The sequence below is a fragment of the Abramis brama genome (assembly GCF_963993115.1).
Source record: "Abramis brama genome assembly, chromosome: 15".
In the NCBI taxonomy this organism is placed as follows: Eukaryota; Metazoa; Chordata; class Actinopteri; order Cypriniformes; family Leuciscidae; genus Abramis; species Abramis brama.
Window position 1 is genome coordinate 11,385,990 of NC_139977.1, and position 25,192 is coordinate 11,411,181.

At 36.8% G+C, this 25,192-nt stretch overlaps 1 protein-coding gene across 1 annotated transcript in view; it reads left to right on the forward strand.

Annotated features, from left to right (window-relative positions):
• Positions 1-1,704: 1,704 nt before the first annotated feature.
• The window catches only part of LOC311097453 (rho GTPase-activating protein 7), a 53,131-nt gene continuing 29,643 nt past the window's right edge, over positions 1,705-25,192 (forward strand). The window contains exon 1 of the mRNA XM_084137126.1: positions 1,705-2,258. Within this exon, the coding sequence (XP_083993252.1) occupies positions 2,138-2,258 (121 nt within the window). The 5' untranslated portion in view covers positions 1,705-2,137. The remainder of the gene's footprint in view (positions 2,259-25,192) is intronic.

Consider the following 25,192-nt stretch of genomic DNA (forward strand, 5'->3'; position numbering starts at 1 on the left):
CATGTGCTGTTTGCTCTGGCAACAGGAAGTACTGTAGTAGAGCTGCAGACCTAAAACCTGGAAACCAATGAGTCATTTTGAACAATAGGTTCCCCTGAGGAGTTTTGAATGGGTTTTTAGAATGCCATTATTATTTATTATTATTATTATTTTATTTAAGTAAGTAAAATTACCTTCACGTTTTGTTCTACAACATAGATTTCACTTAATGGAATCTTTCATGTGAATGAGTTTCATGACAAAACTTTGTATAGGCCTATGCATGGCTGTACATTTTTCCACATCTTCCACAATAAAAATAAAACATAATAATACTGACATTAAACAATTACAAATAATAACAATAAAAGAAAAAAAGAAAAGAAATGATATATAAATATACACTGCCCAGCCCAAAAAAGGTCGCTGTTTGGATTTAAATAGGCAAATGCTTAAGAGTCTATGATTGGATCATTATTGCAGTGATTATTATGTTTAGCATTTTATGTCTGGCAGCAGTTCTTCTAACCCTAACTGATGGAGTGTGTAGCTTTTCATTTCTTAAACAACCATGTAGGAAGACACATCATGGCCATATTCCAGGATGACAATGTCAAGATTCAATTCTTAAATTGTGAAAGAATGGTTGGGAGGAGCATGAAGGATCATTTTCACACATGAATCGGCACCTCTGAGTCCAGACCTTAAATTCATTGAAAGTGTTTGGGATGTGTTTGAGTAGACTTTACAGAGTGCTCGACTCTTGCGTTGTCAACACAAGATCTTGACCAAACATTTATGCATCTCTTGATGAAAATAACAGCACAAAATTTTCCAATTTAAATCCAAACAGCGACTTTTTTTTTTTTGGCCAGGCAGTGTATACACATTCAGTTGCTCATTTATGTAAATGTAACTTTAAATGTTAACGTTTTTAAAAATAAATTAAGCACACAGTGGATGTTTGTTAATGTTTGCAACTTCATATTTGAAGTGTGACTGTAGTTTATTTTATAGAGCAAAAAGCAAAAGTATCTTCAAGTAATGTGATCGGAATTGAATCACTGCAGTAAATCACTTTCTTAATCAGTATTACTCAAAACATTTTTAATGGGAAGCAAAATTAAATACATATTAAGACTGTTTTCAGATAATCTAAATAAATCTTTAAAATCTTTATTTTTCTTACTGCATAAGGCATTTTTTCATATTTTAAACAAATCTCTCTATATTTAGTCAGACTTGTGCTTAAAATAAGAAAGAAAACTACATATCTTATGGAATTTTGCTCACAAAAACAAAATCTTAATTTATGGATAATTAAATATTTGTGGTGTACAACAAGACAAAAATATGAATTAAGAAAATGTCACTGCGTAAGCTAGAACCCATTATGATTTAGAGTTCCAATTTGAATGAATCCACTGATCAGCACTACAAGAAAATTCACTCTTTCAACATTTGTGTGTAATTATAAATCATCCTGTATTCTTTGTAAGCACAGTGAGAACTTCGATTTTTCAATAAATACGAGGACACTGTGAAAAGCCAATAAGCAATCATGACAGATTGGACAGATCTGTTTATTCAGAACCAAATTGTTTGTTTGGAATCAAAGAGTCAACCTCAAAAGGGCTGACAGTTTGAAATATAGAAAACAGAGAAGTTCTCCTGTGAAACGGGAAGTCACGGTAAAGCCAAACCGGCTGGAGAAAAAGCAAAGATAAAGAAAAAAGGGGACAGTCCTTGCATAGTTCCCCACCCTTCATCAAAAGAGACATCCAAACGTAATATTTATCTAAGCGTCCTTCTTAGAAATGATTGTGTATGACTGGTGACCATCCAGATGCACAACTGACTTTATCTCAGAGATGAGGAGGGGTGGTGACACTTAACCCGAAGTGGATGCTATTTCCTTTTCAGGCTCCTCTGACCCCTAACTTAGGAGGAAAAAAAAGTTTTCTCCCCCTTCCTTCTCTCTCTCTCTCTCTCTCTTACACAATCTCATAGAGGGTGTCTGCAAACTACATGCAGACTTTTTGCATCAAGTGTCAAGCTAGCAAGAAGAAACCTCCTTCTCTCTGGGCTCCCAGCTGGACTCAGAGGATTCACGGTGCTCAGATGGAGTGAAAAGCGACTGGACAGCTTGGGAAAGCGTATGGATATGGCACACACGGTGAAAACTCCACTCAGGAGGTCTTTTAGCGAGCACGTGAAGGATTCCACTAACAAGGCTTGGGATACATTTTGGAAGAGCGCACGTGAGAAGCGTCTCTCAGGTAAAGAGTTTGTGGGTTTCTCTGTTGTGGTCAACAGACCGCCTTGGTGGTCCATTGACGTTCTTGCTGTATGATTTTCTCAGTGAACTTTGCATAACCGAGGTGTAATGACAAGCTAAACGTTTGTTTAAGCATACCAGGAGTGCACATTGGGAATTCTCCGGTTTCAGGGTTTATATGTGAACTGCAGCTAAATATGTATTTTAAAAGGTTGTTATATGAAACTGTGCCTTCAGGTAGAGTTTGATACACTTCACCTGAGTCATCATCTGTATCATCCACTTAACTTCTCAAAGTTTTCAGTGATGATGGCTTTCCAAATGTCTAAAATGGTTTGAAACATTTCCTTTAACTCTGATTGAAAAAAAACAACCCTGACATGTTAACACGAGCCAGTTAATTGCTCGGATATCCACATCTCTGGCACCCAAGAGCATGAAAGGCACCGCAGGAAATGGCCTTTGGTCGATAAGAGGGCTAAATCTTCCTTGATACATTACAAGCCTGTCCTAATATTTACGCCCTGACCCAGCTTGTCATAACTCGTTGTAAACACACACGGTCGTACGCGTGTAGATCACGATGTGCATCCAAGGACCTGTGTTGGCCAGATGCGGCCCATAAACGTGCGAGAACTCTGAAAAACGACATTAGTGGGAGAAAAGCTTTCTGAAAGCCAATTAAAACAGATTGTTGCCAAACACTAACGCACCCCAATTAAATGCGGCACGGCGCCAGGGACTTGCGTTTGTCGTGGCACTTCGAACGAAATCACGGCCAAGTAAAATACAATGCGGCACTTGCAAAAATGATGGTCTGGCATCTGGAGTAAACATCTGGCCTGGAAAGATTGGAGCTTTTATCGATGTGGGCTGATGTGTGAGGTATTGCGGTATCTGGGTTACGTCAAAGTCGGAATACAAGTGCCTGCGCAGCAAAAACAAAGATAATTGCTTTTCCTTCTTTTCTATTGTATTGCTTCACTTATTTTTTACCTGAGGTTTACACTGAACAGATTGTCCTCGCCATTCAGTACGGTCAGGTCTTGTTTCACCCTTGCCAAGAGGCATTACCTCATCGCAGGAACCGGAGCCACGTGTTTTTTGTGTGCCTGTCAGAGCAGTTGTTTGCATGTGTGAACGATAGAGGAACTGTGTATAAAGAGTTCTGAGCTCCATTATGATGCAGAGCAGACCTGTTAGCTCCAGAGATTACTGTGAGAAAGCCTCACCAGATGTTGCAATCTTGGAGAAAAAAAAAGGAAAAGAAAGAAGATTGGGGGGGAGAGAAAAGAAACATACACAGCTGGAAAAAAAAAGAAGGAAATGGGGTCAGATTCCACATTTTCCTAAGTTACAATAACAGAATCTCTGAAAAAAAGAAGAAGTTCTTCTTTTTACCACAGCCATGAATATTTTGCAAGTCGTTTTGAGGAATTGTTTGATTTTGAAACATCGCACATGGGGAATCATTGTTCTTCTGAATTCCTGATTTTAAAATATCATGACTGTTAAAAACAAAAACAAAAAGATTCTTTTTACAGACTCTTCTAAAACATAATTTGCAATATTCTGGGATCAAATTTGTTTTTGATACTGTGCCCTAACCAGAAGTGACAAGTGATTTTGGAGTGGACGTAGCATCACACAAGTGCAAAATTTTGGTTACCATTACCAATGTAGAAATATTATTCAATGACATATTTATCGCATATCATTCATTTATTCTGCCACCAAAACTATGCATCAATTGGGAGGGATGTCCATGTAGATATGAACAAAGAAATGTGAGATATAAAGATAGGAAGTCACAATTACAGGAAATAAATTCTCAATTATGAGATTATAAGTCACAATGAATCTTTCTTTTCTCTGAATAAGTAATGAGCTTCCCCAGCAAATCACAACACCTTTTTTTTTTACGCCCACATTTGGTTTTACTATATCATTTTCAGACCGGAATTCTTTTGAGTCTGTTAATGTTTTTCACAAGTGGCTTTGCTGGAATAACTGCAGGGCATCAGTAAGACTATAAATTCCACTGACTTGTTTTTCAGAATCTTTGCAGGTCTCCATTTCATAGGCTTTACCTAATACGCAAATGTTTCAAAGTATTAAAACATATTTTATAGCATCTTATATGTACAGCAGATTATTAAAGGTTTAGTTCACCGAAAAAATTGTAAGTATGTCACCCTCATGTTGTTCCAAACCTGAATGAGTTTCTTTCTTCTGTTGAACACAAAAGAAGATATTTTGAAGAATGTTGTTAACCAGACAGTTGATAGCACCTATTGACTTCCATAGTATTTTCCCCCCCACTATGGAAGTCAATGGCTAGGTTACCAACATTCTTCCAAATATCTTATTTTGTGTTCAACAGAAGTAAGAAACTCATACAGATTTGGGAAAACTTGTAAATGATGATAACATTTTCATTTTTTAATGGACTATTACTTTAAGAAAGACTAACATAAACAAACATAAACAACAGAAGTCAGCTGACTTCTCTGGGAAAAATACAGACGAACAGTCAGGAAGAAGTTGAGCTAAGTTCTGGGGTATCAGAATGATCATTTGAACTTCTTACAACTGGCTGCCCTGTATTAAACCAAACATTGAACAATCGATCGCATCTGTCAGCAATTTACCATAAAAAAATGCAAATAGCTGATTAGAGTAACAGATTTACGCGTGGACCTCTCTATAAATTGGGCTCAAAGGTTAGGTGGGCATGAGGTAGGCGTTCACACACCCTCATAACCATATATAATCTGGCTTCTCATTGCCGGCCAAGGCTCATTAAACCAGCTGCAACTCAGATTTACTGCTCAGTCTCCCTCTATTGTCCCATGTGACCAGGGGTTGATTGGACAACGGATGTGTTGGAATTTGTGCTGCTCCGGTCAATGGCAGTCTGTACAACTGTTAAGTGAATGAATGGTCTGTGCTAAATGACCATAGCTCATTTTGACAAAGACTTTTTCTAAATGCAGACTTACAATGCACAAGGTGTTGTAACCCCTCAATCGATTAATTGATTAAATAAATGGTTTATTAAATTAATAATTTTATTTAATCCATCCATCCATTCATCAATCAATCAAACAAACAATCAAATCAACCAACCAACCAACCAATCAATCAATCAATCAATCAACCAACCAACCAACCAACCAACCAATCAATCAATCAATCAATCAACCAATCAAATAATCAATCAATCAACCAACCAACCCATCAATCCATCAATCAATCCATATCCATCCAGAACCAGGATGTCTGGGAACCTGGAAAAATACTGATAAACCGGTAACACTTTACAATAAGTTTCATTAGTTAACATTAGTTAATGTATTAAATAACATCAACTAACAATGAGCAATACATGTGTTACTGTATTAGTTCATCTTTGTTATGTTAGTTAATAAAAATACAGCTGTTCATTGTTTGTTCATGTTAGTTCACAGTGCATTAACTAATGTTAACAAATACAACCTTTGACTTTAATAATGTATTAGTAAATGTTGAAATGAACATTAACTAAGAGTAATAAATGCTGTAGAAGTATTGTTCATTCACGTTAACTAAGGTAGTTTACTCATGTTAACTAATTAACCTTATTGTAAAGTGTTACCGATAAACCAATTAAAATTTGCTCGAAGTTCTATTTGAACTCCACTTGGGCCAATAATCGAAGGGTGCATGCCTTAAAACTTCTGCATTCAGAGGTTCGAGAAGCATGTTTCCTGTTTTTCATATCTCGTCAATCGTATATTATTGCCTCAAGACTCCAACAAGATATTTATGCTACATTTTATGAAAACAAGACCAATGCTGAGGATCAGTTTCCAACTTGAAAAATGCAATTCTGTTAATACAATAACATGTTTGCTGATAAAACATTTGAGAATACTGTGCAACCCCACAACTCATAAATTAAAGTTAACATGCTTAATGAGCGCTTAGAGGACTGACCTCTGTAACTGCCGAAATGTCCTCCATATGACTCTCAGGGCACCGTTTATGACTTTTCTCTCTCTAATGACCTCATTTTCCTCTCCTTAAATCGTTTTCAAAAAATATAGTCTCTTCAGCTTTTCCTCGTGTTTATCCAGTTCAAAAGGATCATCTGGAATTATGACCTAATCAAAAGTCTCTTCCCTGAAGGAAGGATCCAGATCCTTCATTACCTTTGATGATGCATAAAATTGTCATCTCTCAGTGCTTGCACAGCCAAGGCAACTGTCTCTACAGCCCCACAAGTTATTAAATCAATATTTTTCAGCTCCACTCTACACCGTTGAGCACATGCAAAATGACCGTCACAAATAAGAGTCTCGGAAAGTCAATCCGACTTTACAATGAAATGAAAAATATTCCTGCGTGCATGCACACTGTAAAGTGCTTCTTTTAACATTCCTTGCCACTTGAAGCCTACAGAGATATATTTTTTATGGAAATTACAGTGCCATGTTGAGATCACTTGTAAAGCTCTTTAGATGAATAGAAATGGTTATGCGAACTTGATCCTTTTGACGCACACCCACGACTTTATGAGATCATCTGACCATGAAAACACAACTTTCTCAAAGTAAACAATGAGCAAATCAGAATAAACAGCTTACATTAGCCAGTGTAGGAGGCAGTCAAACAGACTAGCCATGAGAGTGCACCGAAATTGAATGGCACTTTCCACAAACATGACTTTTTAACAGGGATATTTGGCACAAATCCCATGTTTGTTTGTTTTTATACATAAAATCATCCATCTGTATACTCATTTTGGCCTGTCTCACCTCAGAGGTCTTGTCCTTTTTGACTGCAACCAATAATAAAAATCATTCAACAATGTCATTATTTTCAATCACATAGTCAAAATGTACAATTTTGAAACTTTTGAGTTTATATTCGAAATAAAAAACCTCATTTAATGACCAAACCTTCTAAGTGCAGCTCTATTGATGCATCCTTTTTGTTTACACACTATTTGTTTGTTTCTGGATTGCAGGAAGTGACATTTCCCAGTAAATAATCTCATTCTATTTTCTCAAATGTTAATAATATTGTTGCATTGACATTTTATTGCTATGTATGAATGTCAAGCTCAACCATTACAAAATATTTATTTCATAGAAAATATTCGTTTTTCAGGCTGTATTTTGCACCATATACATTCTGATTATTATTACATAGTATAAAAAGAGCTGGCTGATCTTCAAAATAATGGCTCCTTTTCTTTACATTAAAATAGCGACATCGACATCTAAACCTTAACTTTCACTGTAAACAATCCCAAACTTTTATTACAGAGACATCCAGAAGAGAGCAGAACAGGCTAACCTTCCAAGTTGGGAATCAAGGCTATAGCTTAATTTGAGACCAGAGCTTTATCATTGCTCAATGTAGAGATTACTGGAAGCTGAAAAGTTTTGTCTCTTGTTTCAGGGGCACTGTTCTATTCTGGTTCAAAAGCCTGATAAGTAGCAGTCTTCTAAGACTTACAGAAGTTTGCGTCATCAGTATGAGTTCCAAAGGTGCTGGTTGCCTAATGGTTTTTCACACTGCAATCTGCACAGTGTTTTTAATAGTGTCACTTGGCAAGCATGTCTGTTATTAAAGGCCTGAGCTTCAGTGTCTTTCTCTTAAGCATGGAGAGTGTCATAGCCTTAAATGGCTAGACACCGTCTGGGTGAAATCCAAGAGCCTAGATGTGTAGACTGTTAACCTTCACCAATTTCCTCAAACTTTTTCTGTCTACTTCCTGCATTCACTTACAAAAACAAAATATTAAGCTGCTTTCAAGAGACATACTAAGCAGAAGCTCTGCAATGCTTTTAAAATGTTACAGAATGCAACTCCAACCTTCACCAAACTAAGAATGAGATATTTTTGTTCAGCATATTGAATGTACAGATGCTATGGAAGCTTGTTTCCGCCACAGAATAAAAAATAAGAAAGGTAATTGCGACTTTTTATACTGTATCACAATTCTGACTTTTTGTTTCACGATTGCGTGATATAAAGTCATAATTGTGTGTTATAAAGTCAGAATTGTGTGATATAAAGTCGCAATGGCGAGTTATAAGGTCAGGATTGCATGATATTCTTTCTCAGAATTGCATGTTTGTATTTCGCAATTCTGACTTCATAACACACAATTGGGAGATATAAAGTCAGAATTGGGAGATATAAACTTGCAATTCTGAGGAAAAAAACTGTCTTTTTTTCCTTAGAATTGGACTCTAAAACTCGCAATTGTGAGTTTATATCTCGCAATTCTGACTTTATAACATGCAATTGAGACTTTGGGCCCTATTTTAACGATCTGAAACGCAAGTATCAAACGCGAAACGCAAGTAAATTTGTGGGCAGACGCAAATCTAAAATGGGTTGGTCTGAAGTAGCTACATTACTCATAGGTGTGGTTTGGGTGTAACGTGAAATAAACCAATCAGAGCGTCATCTCACATTCCCTTTAAGAGCAGGCACGCTTGTTCCATGGCGGATTGCTATTATAACGCCGGATTTGCCAGGCGCGCGGAGAGCGACGTTCACAGCCGAGGAGACCGACGTTCTCGTCAAAAAGACAGAGGACTGACATTGTATGGGTTTGGGAGAAACCCACCCAAATAAGCTTTGGTTAAACAGCTGTATAATAATTTGGGTAAATGTGTAAGCTAGATTTATGCCTATTTTTTCACATCTTCATGGACACAACAATGATTTCCCTTGTGTGGTAATATTTTTCCTTGCAATCATGTATGGTTTGTAAAAATGGGAACTGCTGCCTGCGTCTGTGTGTAGATGAGAGAAGCAAAGTGTATGCGCGTTGTGCACACGCTACATTATGGCCAAGCATGCGCCCTTAAAATAGCATCTGAACGCGCCACTGACTTTAGACTAGGTTTTTCCTGGTCTGTGGCGGAATTGTTTTCTGGAACTGCAAAATAGCACCAGGGAACGTTTGTGCCGGAACACGCCTCCTCTTTTCGCTGAAACGCCCCCGGGAACGCAAGTTCATTCCCTAATTTACCGACGTGCGTCTGTCGAGGGAAAAGTCTGCTGTGTGTCAGGTGCAAAATAGGAATGATACATGCATCGGTGTACAAAGTCAATTGCGCTGGGTGCAAGATAGGGCCCTACATATCATACAATTCTGACTTTATATCTCCCAATTGCGTGTTATAAAGTCAGAATTGCGAGATATAAACATATAATTCTGAGAAAAAAAGTCAGAATTGCGAGATGTAAACTCGCAATTGTGAGATAAAAAGTCGCAATTATCTTTTAAAATGTTTTATTCCTTGGCGGAAACAAGCTTCTATAAGATGCAGATATTATTGACAGCAAAATGACTGAAATCAGTCATTGACAACTCTGGCTTTCCATTATTGTGTAGATCTACACTGTAAAAACAAAACATCTTTTGATTTTATTAAACTAATCTTAAAGCTGCAGTATGTAACTTTTTTTGGTTAAAAAGTAACAAAAATCAGTTATTGATTGTGTTCAAAACTGTCTCCCTACCTTATACAGTACTCTGATTCACAACCGTAAGCTCTTAAAAATGACTTATAATTTGAGCTGTCGGGTCTGATTTCTCTTTGCATGGTTATGTCACATCCGTAAACAGAAAAAAGAAAACCAGGCTAATATGACGTGTGCTTAGGATGCAGTTGCTTAGAAAGTTGGTTTCATATGGATTACATAATAAGATCATTTTTGTTTTAGATTTGATTGGTTTAATTTAAAGGTAGACATTTCACATATTTCTCATGTCTGTGTGGCAAGTATACGCTGGGTTGCTGTTAATTTTTGTGACACGCTCCAGAAAGAAGTTCACGGAGACCAAAACGAAAGCAGCAGATATGTGTTTCAGATGATTTTTTTTTTCAGATATATGCCTACAAGGACGTAGGCTACTTATTGTCAAGTCGATGTACAATGACAGTTCCACACTGATGTGGTGATCACATATTCATCCATGCAGAGAAGCAGTGCTGAAGCACAACCCACGTTAAAATAAAATCTCTACGAGCAACTTGCAATTTTATGTTTCAAACAGAGATGGCGACAGAGAGGCAACATTTCTTTACTGCAGCTTCAGAGTACGTTTACACGACAACGATTTGCTTAAAACGGAGAAGTTTTTCCTTTGAGTTTTCCGCTTAGAGACGATAACATTGTCAAAACGATCCCCATTCACACGGATCCGCAAAAACGACTAATAACGCTGTATTCTGCTGCCAGGCCATTAGATGGCGATGAAAGACTATAGACTGAACAAATAATACGCATGTGCATTACGTCAGCGTCTTCAGAGATTCACGTTTTTGTTGTTTACACAGAGACCGTTTTCAAAAGTTTGCGTTTTCAGGCACCCAAAACGGCGTTGTCGTGTAAACGAACGGCCAAAACACATAAAAGGTTTTACGTTTTCAGTTGAAAATGGTGTCGTGTAAACATCCCCTTAATTTACTGTGTTCGTCCAATTGATTTTTTATAAAATTGATTAAAAAAAGTTCTCAACTTTTGGGAGTAAGGAAAACTAAACAAAATGTTTTTTACAGTGTACAGTTCAATACACTTCTGCTCAGTGGGTTACTTCTACTGATGCTCTCTTCAGAAATAAAACTACCCCATTGTTTTGTTTTGTTGTTTTTTTTAGCTTATATAACTTTTATAGTGCCTTGTATTTATTCACTAGTGCTACAGGGCACACTCATAGTTTTCGTTATGTCGTCCTACTGATTGCTGATAACAGAATGTTAGACATCTAATCCCCATTGGTTCCTGAAGAACAACCAATTCTGAGACCAATTCATCTGCATGCCGGGCCGCATGTGGCGGGTGACAATAAAGGAGGAGCCGTTGAAACTGAATCATTGGCGCTTCCCAACGCCTCCTATTAGTTTTGATCTCAATCTAGTTTCACGCACAGCTGGAGAAAGATCGCAGATTATTTCCAGTAGACTCACGGAAAGTAGGAAGATAGCATCCCTTGATTATATTCTAATACTGGGCTTTATGTAAACCCTGAAGCACTATTGTGTGTGCAGAATGAACATGCAAACAGGAAGTGACAGTTGCGTTTTGAGCTCCTGAGCCATTTGACTAAGGCATACTTCCACTTTTGAGACCCAGAGAATATGTGAAACATGGCGTGTTTGTTATCTTGGGGAGTTTCACATAATCCATGAAATGGATTAACAGTATAATCTGGTTAGTAAGTAAAATAAGTCAAGTATCTATAAAATAACCTTCTGTTTATTGGTGATTTACTAATACTGTAAATCCGTAAAATTCATACAATCCTGGCACATTTATTTACAGCAGTGGGAGCTGAGAAGAAGGGCCTGAAACTGATGAAATTTTTTTTTTTTTTCAAAACAATGGTCAGTGAAAGGAACTGTTTGTTGTTGAAAGTCAGCCTGCAGTTATAATAAGTATACTGTACAGTAATAAAGTACTTACAAATCATTAACAGACTATTAGTTTAAAGTTATTTAATTAGTTAACATATTGGGATACTAGCACAGATACTACATTAATATATTAAAAGGCTATATATAAACAGTGAGTTCTTCATTCATTGTCACTGTAATTAACCAAATTATTATTGTTTAATTAGAGCTACTATTAATATTGTTGAAATATATATATTTAGGGGTAGGGTTAGTGTAAGGGGATAGAATATATATACAGTGTGTACAGAACGCCTAAACTTCCTGTGTGTGTGTGTGTGTGTGTGTGTGTGTGTGTGTGTGTGTGTGTGTGTGTGTGTGTGTGTGTAATGCATTTGTAAGCATTTAAAGAAACACTGAATATGAATGCAATTAATGTGCAATGAAGGTTGGTTTAAAGCACTTAATTACCGTAATTACATTTTCCCATTTCCCGTGACCTTATAGTGAGAACTATTTACTCATAAAAATGCCTTTACTACGAGCTAATTAAACACAGTTTAATGAATGAAGAACTCACTATTTGTATATAACCTATTAATATATTAACAATGTAGAGACTACAATATATAAACTATGAATAAACTATAAAGTTTGTTAATAATGTGTAGGTATCACTTGTTATAAAGTGTCACTAAATGTAGTAATAGAGGCACATTTTTCCTATGTTCTCAGGCCAAACATGAGGTTTGTGTCTCGGATGAATAAATGGAAAACCAGATGTACCATATTCATGGAAAGCACTGGAAATCATTTAAGCGTTACAAATAGAGAGCAGTAGCTTGGTGTCATACCTTCTATTGCCAAAATGATGCTGTATCACAGTATGTCTATCTGTGTTTCCTCAGCCTTGAGTCTTTGTGTGAGAGTGTGTCTGTATTAAATCACAGCCCCAGTAGGGAATGAACCTGCTGATTTACAGTACAGGTCCATAATGACTATAACTCACAAGATACGCCATCAAACTCTCATCAAATCTGTCTTTTAAAACCTTTGTTTGTGGGCTCAGGTGTGTGTGTGTTTGTTTGTTTGTGAGCCCTATTTGCCCTTCATGGGTCTCTGGTTAGATGTCTCTGTCAGCAGCGTCTAGACACCCAGTCGGACAAACAATAAAAACCCTATTGTGCGTTCAGCCTCTATGAATGAGGATGCAATGGTCAAGAACTACTTACAGCACTCACACACTAGTGTGTGTATCCACTTATTGATGTCATACAAACTCAGTCACACAGTCTTCAAACAACAGATGAAATGTCTCGCTCATACTCTTCGCACTTTTCTCCCGTTCCCCACATTCGGTTGTAACACCCCTGCTTTCACAAGTCATTCCCTTCACACTTTCTGTTGAACCCTCCTGTGTTTCTCTATTTATTACCTTAGGCACTCTGCAGTCTTATCAGAAAAATCGGTCTCTCCCGCCCGCGCTGTGCCGCTTCTCTTATCCGTGGCATCACACCTGCCGGCTCACTTCATCCCTCCCTCACACGCTCAATCCTTCTCCCTTTCCTCACTCTTATTCATCCGCTGAAAACCTGCCTCCATCTCTCCTCATCCTTCTTATGGAATAAAATAAAAAGAAGTGATTCGGGCCCCGGCTTGATTGATTCAGGCCGACATGAGACACTCTCATTTTGGGGTGAGACGAGGGCCGAATAATGCTGGATAAGCTGGCCTAAAGGAACAGGGCACGGATAGAGAAAACAGCTGACTATAAACACTATAAGGAAGAGAGAAGCCGGCGAGCTGTAAATCTACCCGATGAGAGAAAATAAGCTGCTGGTAAACTGGCAGGAAAAGGTCACTTTACACATTTGATCCTATTTGTAATATTGACATGGGATAAGACCTGGCAAACACTGAGCTGTCAGTCAAAAAGGAGAGATATTGACACTGAGTGTATAGGCTTAAGTTGAAATTAAAACCGAGAATTATGTAGGTGCCATTTTGATGTAGGTTTGATGTAACAAAATATGAACATTTAATATTACTTGGTTTATATATATATATATACATACATACAGTATATACATGGTTTGAAATGAACACCCGCCAAATGCGGGTATAAATCAACTGTGGTGGGTTACGCTATCAAATCACTAGCCAATTTGGTGAGTTACTTATTATGTATTGAGCTGGGGAAGTTCGTGTAAGCCAAATCTGCGCAGATTTAGCGCAAATACTCAACTCGTGAGTCATCATGATATATTAAATACAGCATATTGTGCATATCTGGCTTACTTGATCACACACGTCACTACGCAACAAATAACGGCGCTTGTTCATTTGCATTCAAGCAATAGCGAAGATTAAAAAGCATTTGGTTAACAGAAAAGACATTGTTATTTTCCAACATCCTAACATCCAACAACATAAATTAAATATTCTATGAACCTAAAAGAATTTGTAATAATTTGTTCATCAAGCTGTTCATACATAAATTGCTCTCAAAATGTAGATTCTCTCAATGTGTTTCATTGTCTATAAAAACATTAGAAAATGTGGTCTATATGCTAGAACCACACTTTAAATATGAATACCTGCAATTGCTAATAACATTACATAGGCTCCGCTTTAATGTATGGCTTCGGAATAAGTGGAATATAAAATTGGTCTTAAACTGAAACTTTTGATGTTGTTGGCAACTATTTTGTGTCTTCCGAAACTTTTTTTTCTTTTCTGTTACTTTGTTCAGTCAGTGCACCCTGTTTAAATTTAGTTCAAGAAATGGTGTGATCCTCCGTCAGAGAGTTGCTCATTTACAGAGCGAGGTCTCTTTCACTGCTCACGGCAATGAACAACTGCCACTTTCTTTGCCACTTGCTGCCAGGTGCAAAAATTCTTGAAAGAGCAGGGAAAAAAATGTCTACCACTCTGCAGGACACAAAGGCAAGAGTTAACCTTAAGGCCATGTAACAACAGGAATCAGAATCTTTCAGACTCAGCACAGCTTGAGTGTCATCCATGTACAAACTGTAGTGACCTGCCATGTGCTGGTGTGGCTTTTGCCTGCTAGCCACTGTCCAGAGCTTCTGAAGCATGACTTTCATAGCGTGAAACCTAAAGCTGATAGAACAGGGTTTATATACTGTACGCAGCAGTTAGAAGTAAAGTGGAGAGGTGATAAAATATTGTATAATTTGGATTTATAGTAATATTTAACATTTGGTTTCATAATAATATAAATCCAAATTTGGAAAGGCACGGAAAATGAATAACACTTTCTACGGAGGCCCTAAAGAGACATGGATGCTGCGGTACATTACAGTAGATCATATTTCACTTATCACGTCAAGATAGAGAGATGACAAATATGACCAATATAAAATGTGTGGTCAGTACCTCCATGCACGCGTGATGCGAATGTGAAAGTAAAAAACGAGTGTGCATTCAAAAGTGATTTCAATACCCAGCATATCGATAGTAGTGTTGTCACTATACTGGAATTTTCTAACTTCGGTACGATACCTTGAAAAATATCGATATTTGATACAATTTTCAATACCGTGGGGAAAACTATATATTATGCCATACAGATATTTTACAAAATGTTTTTTTCCATCAACATGTCCCTTTAGGGGATCCGTAGAATGGGTAATTTCCTTTCCTAACATAGTATCTGTCTTCATGCACATCCCTGGTATACAGAATGTTATATATTATTAGTATAAAACAGTGCGGTATCAAGAAATCATGAATAGATCTGAAATTGGAGAGTCAACTAGTCAACGTAGTGGTTTCGGGTTAACTTGACCACGATTGAATGCGTTTCTTAGGGGACATTTGCATGATGCGGTCTAGCGTTCATGAATTATTACTTAACAGGCAGTCAGCGTTATAATTTTTCAATTTAGAGATTTTAGGCTTTTCATAAAGTGTTTTTTTCAGATTAGTGGAAAGAAAACAAACTATCTTTTAGAGCACTTTATCTATTTGTGTCTTCAATTACAGTATCTTTAAAGGCCGTTTTCTTGGAGTTTTTCCTCCTACACTAAGCCAAAAATATCCACTTCAGTAACACTTACATACACCAAACTTTACAATTTTATTCTTATCTATATTCTGAAAGTTTTTACAGAGGGGTTTGTTCATATATAATTTTCCGGATTTTATACAACATTTTATTCCTAAAAAGAGGTCAAAAAATGTATTTATTTTTGGCTGTTGACAGAATTTTCTAATTTGTGGAGCGAATCCCCTCTGTAACAACCTTTGACTCTAATATATTAAACAAGAATTAAGAATTTTGCCTTCATCCAATGTTCAGATCTGTGTTCTAAAAATGTATGCAAATTATGGCATATTTAATTAGATAATGCCTCATTTGCATATTTAAACAATTTCAGAAAACGAAATACAATTATTATTTTTTTCAATTATTAATGAAATCAATCAACTGGTGATAGTATGGTGATATTTATTAGTTGTTGTTTTTTTACCCTATTCACCTGGGATGTCTCGCCTTTTGCAGAGTTTAAATTGTAATAACATTTCGCAATATTACTGTTTTTACTGTATTTTTTATCAAATAAATGCAGCCTTGATGAACATAAGACACTTCTTTCAAAATCTTACTGACCCCGAACTTTTAACCAGTAATGTGTATATTTATAATTGCACACGCTACAAAAAGTCTAGATAAACCAGGCAACCCTAACGACAGACTAGTTGGCCATCGTGGCTGATCCCTCTAATATTACAACACAATATTGTACAGATTAGATGACATTTCATTATTCAATCCATAGCTGAATGCATAATGTGCATGCTTTGTCCTACCTTGTCTGACTTCCTGAGCCAGGGGAGAGCAGTTCTACCCGCCACCTGCTCAGGCCTGATGTAGGGAACGCTCCTCTCGTTCAGCTTCACCATGACGGATGAGTAGTCTGCAGGGCCATGTTAACCATAATGGAAACCATGATCACGACCCAGCTTTGGCACTCCCATCCCAGAGTCCATAAAAAGCCCCCTAACCTTGAAATTTCAGTCAGCTCTGCTTAGTTTCCGAATCTATCACAGCGTGCTAAGGTACTCCGTAGTGCTACGCTATGACTGCAGGCTTGAATAAGTGATGAGAATAACAATAATGCTTAATAACTGATTCACCCGTTCAACATGATCGGTGGCCTTTCTGTTCGGATACTCTCTACAATGGTGATTGAGATCGATTCATACTGCGAGGGAGTTAAAAGTGGACCGTTTAATTCTGTATTAGTCTTCACAAAGAAAACTGATGATGTTGCTGAAGCTTTTCTGTGTGTTTTAAAATAACGGTATGTTTTCGAATCTTTCGTGAACAGAAATATCTGGGGGATTTTTGGATTGCATCTCTTGGAAAATACCCTTCACAGGGGAGTAATGTCAAGTCGGCAGGTGGTGGGAATCAAAGAGAACCTATTTATCAAGCTAAATGACTATGGCTTGGAGACCAGACCCAATCATTTGCTTTGTAACACTTCCAAATTTTTGTCTGTCCTGGATGTTGCCTGTCACGCTTGAGATCCTTATTGACTGGGAGTGCAAAGTTTAAGAGGACCATAACAAATCAGTTTCAAGAGAACATTGCCTTTCGATCTTAACCCAACAGGCCAATTTTAGAAAACAACTGAGAGAACAATTCCTAAATTAAACAACCAAACCAACTGCTGATCTTACAGTAACCGCGATACTTGCAAAAGCAATATTTATGCATGCATTCGTGTTCGGTCATTTATATGCAAACCAGGCTCATTGGAAAAACGTGGCTGTGGCGACATTTCTGCTAAATGAAATTACATTGCTTCTTGCGCATTTCACAACACTTTCAAAGTGAAATTTCCAGTGAGTGGGTGCTATATAATAGCATTCAGTTTTATTTGGAACAGATGAATCTGAAAACGTTTTATTTCTTTAGTTGTACTACAGGTCGGAAATAAAATGAACAGTGAGTGTTTTTAAAAGGTTAATGCTCTATCGTGTTCGGAAATTACATACTACCTACACTAAACTGTGTTAACAGAAGCAAACTTGAGATAAAAATGCATTTGCTGAAGCAATCATGCCATTTTAGCTTGCTTCCTTGTGTTTTTTTGCAGGACTAATGCTCTGCATTATAAGTAACTGAGCAAGTTTACTATATCAGAACAGCCATATATGTATATGGAGCTGCTTAAGCAATGCAAACATCAAAATGTATTGGTTTACAAATCATGCACTATGGTAAAAGTGTTTGAGGTCACAGCGTAATATTGTGCAAGGAACTGTGTGAAAATAAGTCTTTATTAATTGATAATCTGCCCTTGTAATCATCATCAGTGTGAAAAGGAATAAAAGTTGTAGGTTGTCTAGTGTTCATTTCAGCTGGAAACTGCAGTGAATTGTATGTATAGGTACGTTTTTGGAGATTTGCCAAAAAATGTAGGTAGAGGCACGATTTTAATGAGTCTATGTTGTTTGTTTGCCCAGACATCAACTTGACCCAGGCATGCAAGGATAACGCTGTAAAAAAAAAACTCTTGAGGAATAATTACGAGGAGAAACACGTTCAGAAACAAACCATGGAAAGTTCCACTGAGCCGTATCTCGCAGACTGAGAGGACTTCCAAAGACTGCATAACAAACGCATTACCATTCCTGCCATTTGTTTAGTCTCTTCAACCATTCACTTCATTTAACTGCTGCAAAGGACATCTCCTCTGCCCTTTCAGGCGTGACAAATCAACAACAACACTTCAAACTTTAGTTTCTCCACTGCCTCTGACCTGTACATGCAAATGGAAATATTCAGACTCATTGTGGGCTGGTGGGATTTAAAGCTTTACTGATTGACATTTGTCATATCAATAATCTGGGGTGTCAAAGGAAGAATAACAGTTGTGTAGCATCACCTACTATAAGAAAGCAATATAAGGTGCTTTGAAGCTTATGAGGACCATATTTCTGAATGTGCTATGAAATCCGCCAAGTCAAAATTATTGCCTTTTGTCTTTAACAGAGTAAGAAAAGGAAATGAAGGGGTGACATTGGTTTAAAACATGAGTCTTCAACCTATTTAAGGCCAAGGACCCCTTGTGGTGAGAGAAACCAGGCAGGGACCACTACATGTTTTCACATACATTGATACATTGCAAAACCATTCAAATAATCGGTAACATTACACTACGATTCAATTGGTAACACTTGACAATAAGGTTCCATTTGTTAACATTAGCTAACATGAATTTATAATGAAAAAGGCATTTATTAATCTTAGTTAATGTTAATATCAACACATATATACATACATACACATATGCATGTATGTATATACAGTTGTGGTCAGAATTAATGGCACCCCTGGTAAATATGATAAAAAATGGCTGTAAAAAATAAATCTGCATTGTTTATCCTTTTGATCTTTCATTCCAAAAATTTGCACAAATCTAACCTTTCACTGAAGTAAAAGATTTGAAAGTGGGGTGATTCATAATCACATTATGAAATAAATGTGTTTCTCCCAAAACATGTTGGCCACAATTAGTGGCACCCCTAGAATTTTTTATGAGTAAAATATCTCTGAAGTATATTCCCATTAATATTTACCTTTATTTAGCACACCAGGGTGACTAGGAACATGAAATTGTCTAGCTATGACTTCTTGTTTCACAGGAGTTTAAATATGAGGAAACACAAAGGCCAAATTCCCTTAATCATCCATCACAATGAGTAAAACCAAAGAATATAGTTCTGATGTGCATCAAAAGATGGTTGAGCATCACAAAATAGAAAGTGGCTGTAAGAAAATAGCTAAAGAATTAAAAATCCCCAGTTTGACCATCAGGGCAATAATTACGAAGTTCCAATCAACTAAAGATGTTACGAATCTGCCAGGAAGAGGACGTGTGTCTATATTTTCTTAATGCACGGTGAGGAGGATGGTTTGAGTGGCCAAAGGATCACAGATATTACTTGAGTCTTGGGGGTCAGAAAGCCTAACAAAATAATCAAACAACCCCTACATCACCACATGTTGTTTTAGAGGGTTTCAATAAAAATCCTCCTCGCTCGTCCAAAAACAAACTCCAGCATATTCAGTTGTCAGACACGACTGGAACTTCAAAAGAGACCGGATGCTATGGTCAGATGAAACTAAAAAAGAGCTTTTTGGCAGCAAACCCACCAGATGGGTTGGGTGCAAACAGGGATAAAAAGTGCCCCATGTCCACAGTTAAATATATTGCTAGATCTTTAATGTTGTGGGCCTATTTTTGTAGGTCCTGGACATCTTGTTCAGATACATGGTATCATGGATTCTATAAAATATCAACAGATAAAAAAAATCAAAACCTGACTGCCTATGCTAGAAATCTTATAATGGGCCGTGGTTGGATCTTCCATCAAAATACCGATCCAAAACAAACATCAAAATCAACACAAAAATGTGTCACTGAGCACAAAATGAAGCTTCTGCCATGACCGTCCCAGTCCCCTGACCTGAACCCTACAGAAAATGAGTGGGGTGAACTGAAGAGAAGATGCGTCAACATGGATCTGGGAATCTGGAGAGATTCTGTTCTGATCTCTTGTCAGGTGTTCTCCAAACTCATCAGGCATTATAGGAGAAAACTCAGAGCTGTTATCTCGGCAAAAGGAGGTTGCAAATAATTATGGGCAACGTGTTTTTGGAGAAAAGCATTTATTTCACAATGTGATTTACCCCCCACTTTCAATTATTTTACAAATCCATGCAATTCATCCTTTTTCTTACTAAGCAGAAGCCAACTAGAGATTTTCATCAGTTTTTTTTCTGAGTTGCCATATGGCTGGACATCCTACACAAGAGCTGAAAATAGGAACTGCACTAATTAATGTGGATGAGGAAACATTAAAAAGACAAATGATGCTGAAAATATGATATCAATAATATAATAATGATCGGTCTCTAGAACTGGTACAAAATAAATACTCTTTTTTTTTTTTTATCACACTCAAAGAGGACGACTTAAAAAAAAAAGTGGTTGTTGATGAAGCCATGACTGATGTGGTGTGACAGGAGCTTATTTAAATGTTATGCCATTTACCCTGGTCTGACAATTAATTTTGAAAATAAGCAGTTTTAAGATCGACTTGCCCTGAAATAATATTATAAATATTTGTTAATAATATCGTAAAAACACGCACCAAGGCAGTTGGCAGCCAATATTTTTTGTTTCTATGGAGAACCAGCAACTTCATGGAACAGACTCCATGATTAAGTCAGATTATGTCAGGGTTTGTTGGTAAAACACCAGACTGCACAAATATTCTATAATCTGACAAACACTGATTGAACATGTTCAGTCTGTAAAAACAAACACAGACACGATTAACACAACAATCTTTAGAAGATGGGGTTCGTTGGAGCGGCATGAACTAGCTTTACCTCTAAACATCGATGATCTGAAGAGAAGTTGCCCTCAAGAAGAATATGAGACTGCTGATTTATTATTACTTTAAGTTATTGCTGCTAAAGATAGTTGTACAATATGCAATATACATTACCAGTTTTTATTATCAGTAATACTTTTATACAGCAAGGATGCACTAAATTGATCAAATACTTTTATTTTGTTACATAAATACATTTTATATTGAGTCACCTGATTAACCTGGTAATGTCCTCTTATATAATTAGAGTTGAGGAAGTGTGTAATTTGTTTTCTACATGACCAAATAAGGTGACACTGAGCTTGCCAGACATTACATCAGATTTAAGTGACCTCTTATTTACCCTTTTAGCCACTAGGTGCCACATGAGTAATAAACTCATTATGATTATTCCAAAAACCCAAAAGCTACAGGAAAGCCAAAACGAGACCTAATTATTCACTCAAGGTTTTAAAGCAAGGGTGGGCAAAGTTTTAGGCACATGGGCCATACTGGACTTTAAATAGCAGCCTACATGAAAGGACACAAGGCATAATTCCCAGTGAGATATGATGTCTACGGGTACTTATGCAGCTGTGACTGATGGGACTGTTCATATATTGCTTGAAGTATTGCTCAACAGAGAGGTTTTTTAAAAAAAATAAAAAAATCCTGGAAAAATAGTGATTCCATGGCGAGATTATCATTTAAATCAACACTCTCTAGATTCATAATTCATATTGATCATGAATTACTGTCAAAGAATAGGACATCAATGGGGTCATGAATCAATATCTCGACAGCTCTTGTGAAATGTTGTCTCCTTAGCTGATGAATGGACATCCGGTCCATGACATTTTTCTCAGGCACCAATGGGGCAGCCACATTAGGACTCAGTGTTGGCCAGCGGGCATTTTTGCTTACTTGTACGATGTTTATGTACCTGGCTAGTTCCTTAATGTCATGATCTTTAAGGTGGTAATGATTTTCAATAAGAAAAGATGGTGTGACATTTTCATCAAAGCCTGACTCATCCAACAATTTGGGATAAAGGTTATGAGTATTGGCATATTACTTCCTCAACATATTTATTCTATCATCGCCATCCTTTCCTTCCAATTTAAACTGGTTTAAAGGATTCTACCTTATTAATGTGCCACTGTCTCATTAGTGTAAGAGTAAATACTGACTCAGAAGGTATACCATAAGAGAATGTTCAGACCAACACATGATAACGTTATGTTTATTAATGCGCGCTGCAGTTATGTTTTCTGCTGCTTTAAATGCTTCTGATTGGCTGCTAGTGTTTTTATCGTTCATGAAAGTGATTCCAACAATATCATTTTTCTGTCGTTATGGTGTGGACTTCCCTATTTTCATAGAAATAGAATTATTATAAACACTTTATAGTAATAGTCTTTTTCCGCGTTTTGGGCGTTCATTTACACGACAACAGCGTTTTGGGGCCATGAAAACGCAAACTTTGGAATACGGGTTTCAAAGCGCAGGTTTTTGAAAACAGTACCATTATCGTCTCCATGTAAACAACAAAAACACGGATTTGTGAAAATGGTGATGTCATGCGTATTACATGTTCAGTCTATAGGCATGTAGCGTTTCTTTTGACATCGCCAACTACTGGCCTGGCATGAGTAATACAACGTTTTTAGTCGTTTTCACATATCTGTATGAACAGGGAACGTTTTTGACAACGTTGTCGTCTGTACGCGAAAAAAAACAAAGGAAAAACCTTTCCATTTTTAGTACATAGTTGTTGTGTAAACATGCCATTTCACTAGTATTTTTGGCTAAATGCATTTAAAAGTATCCAAAAAACACAGATTCTCCATAGACATGCATTAGAAAAAGAGATGTTAGACGGGAACATTTGTAGGGTCAATGGTCAAGTTTCTTATGTGCAAGATCTTGAATCAGTCAGATTGCAAAAAATAACCTATTATAGATTTGATTTATTTAACGACTTTCAATTTCTCCTTTAAAGGGAAATATTTTACATATATCAAGCCATTTTTTATGCAACGTTACAAACAATAAGTCATATTCACTTATCACTACCTCATTACTAAATTAACTACGTTGTTTAGGTTTCAATATATCATTATTCAGGAATCTGACACTCTTAAAGGAGCTGGTTTATAATTACATCTGGGCTACACACTAAATTTTTCTTGTTCTCATTGCTTAAACAGTCAGTTAAACAAAAGTCAACCTAATGAAGACATACAGCTCTTGTTACTCAACTGCTTCTAAATGACTAAATCTTTTCAAGTTGGATATGATATTCTGGCATCTAGAGCACTAAATAGGCTACCTTAAAAGCACTGATTATGACAGATTTCATTTAACATGTTACTCAAAGTAAATAGTTGCACATTTCAGTACGACTTCCAAATTACACAAGAAAGCACTCAAAGATAATATATTGTTCTCGCACTTTTTATTTCAAGGAACTTAGCTGTCCTTGGGAGTTGGCCATGTACGTTCCTAAAATAAGCATTAAAGATTTAATATATCTGCTGGATGCGTGTATTAAATTTGGCCGTTTAAATATGGTTCTCCATTAACACTTCAAAACAGGATTATGAATGACCAATAACTATGAGGAGTAATTTTTCCTCTGAAATATCAGTCATCTTCCTATCAAAGGTTTATGGGGCCCATGAGGGTTTGGAAATATTATTTTGGAGCGCTGCTCTAGTCCTGTCAAACACAATTAGCGAGAGACGAGTCAGAGTGATTCAATAGGGCACAGTTGAGTTTCGTTGCCGTCCGGGATAATCAACGGCACGGGCACAACTCCTCGTATCTTCATCTCATGGACATCTATCCTTTCATAAAGCTCCTCATTCATTACTGTCCACATCCTCAGACGGTTACATATCCTTCTGTGTCTGTCTCTCTCTCACCTTGGGACTAAACAGGAAAGGGCTGGGCTCTGGGCCTGAGGGCAGGACTTGGTTAATCAGGCAAGGATTTCCTCTGGAGACAAACTTCTATAAACGGCAATATCACCGCTCAAGATCACAGAGTTCAGTTTCCATCATTACATCCTGAGAGTCACTGACCGATCTCTCCTCGTAAATCAACGGCTGAACGCTCAATGAGCGACGGAGCCATATTTGGCAAGCGCATTTTTACATGCAAACAGACCCAGACTTTTGTCCCCAGAATTTATAGAAGTTGAAAATACTTTAAAAAAATGAGGAAGTTTTATTAAAACGTACCTTTGTTTTAGATCCATTGTTATGGTTAAATTGTGGCTGACTTTTACATATGTTCCTTTTTCTTTTTTTTTTTGTTAAATCTTGGGAACTAATTAACACAATGTTCTAACTAATACAAAGGAACGATTTAATTCAAAGAGAACAACAATTTCTTAATTCATAGACTATATATATTTTTTGGCATGTCATGTGTAGGGCAATAGGGAATAGATGTATCAAAAAAAGTACAGATAACAAATAAAGTATGCACTTAGTATTAAATAGTAATTGACTCAATGTTCACATATAGAGAAATCCACCTTTTCTATTTTTTATTATTTTTTATTTTACAGCATAATGCACTTTAATGTGTAAAATCTAAAATACTGGCTAGTACTGAACAGTAAAAAAATAAGCACGCATCTAACACTGCCTTTACTGTAATATTTCACTGTATTTTGGTTACTGTATGCCAGTTCAATTCAGTGATTCATTTAGGTATCCAGAAGCTTTTATTTAGTTGGGATTATGAACTGTAACACTTCATATTCAGGCTTGTCATTTAACTTTCCCAAATATGCTGCCACTTTTGGATTCTTCCCAATTTAAGTAACTCCTCAACGATCAAACTCGGACTCATTGAACAGATGTCTGTCCTCTATGTTTCAGAAAAGTTGAAACATTCTTGATGTACTGTAGGGGATTTTCAAGGTGTAGCAGATGGAGCAGACTTGTAACCTTTCTGTAAATGACACTAAAGTACATCACTAATGGTTTATAAATGTACAGATACATTATAATTAAGTGATATGCTTTAAAAAAAAAAACATACGATTAGAGAACTTCAAAACTTACACTGCCGGCTGACTGTTTCTGGTCTGATT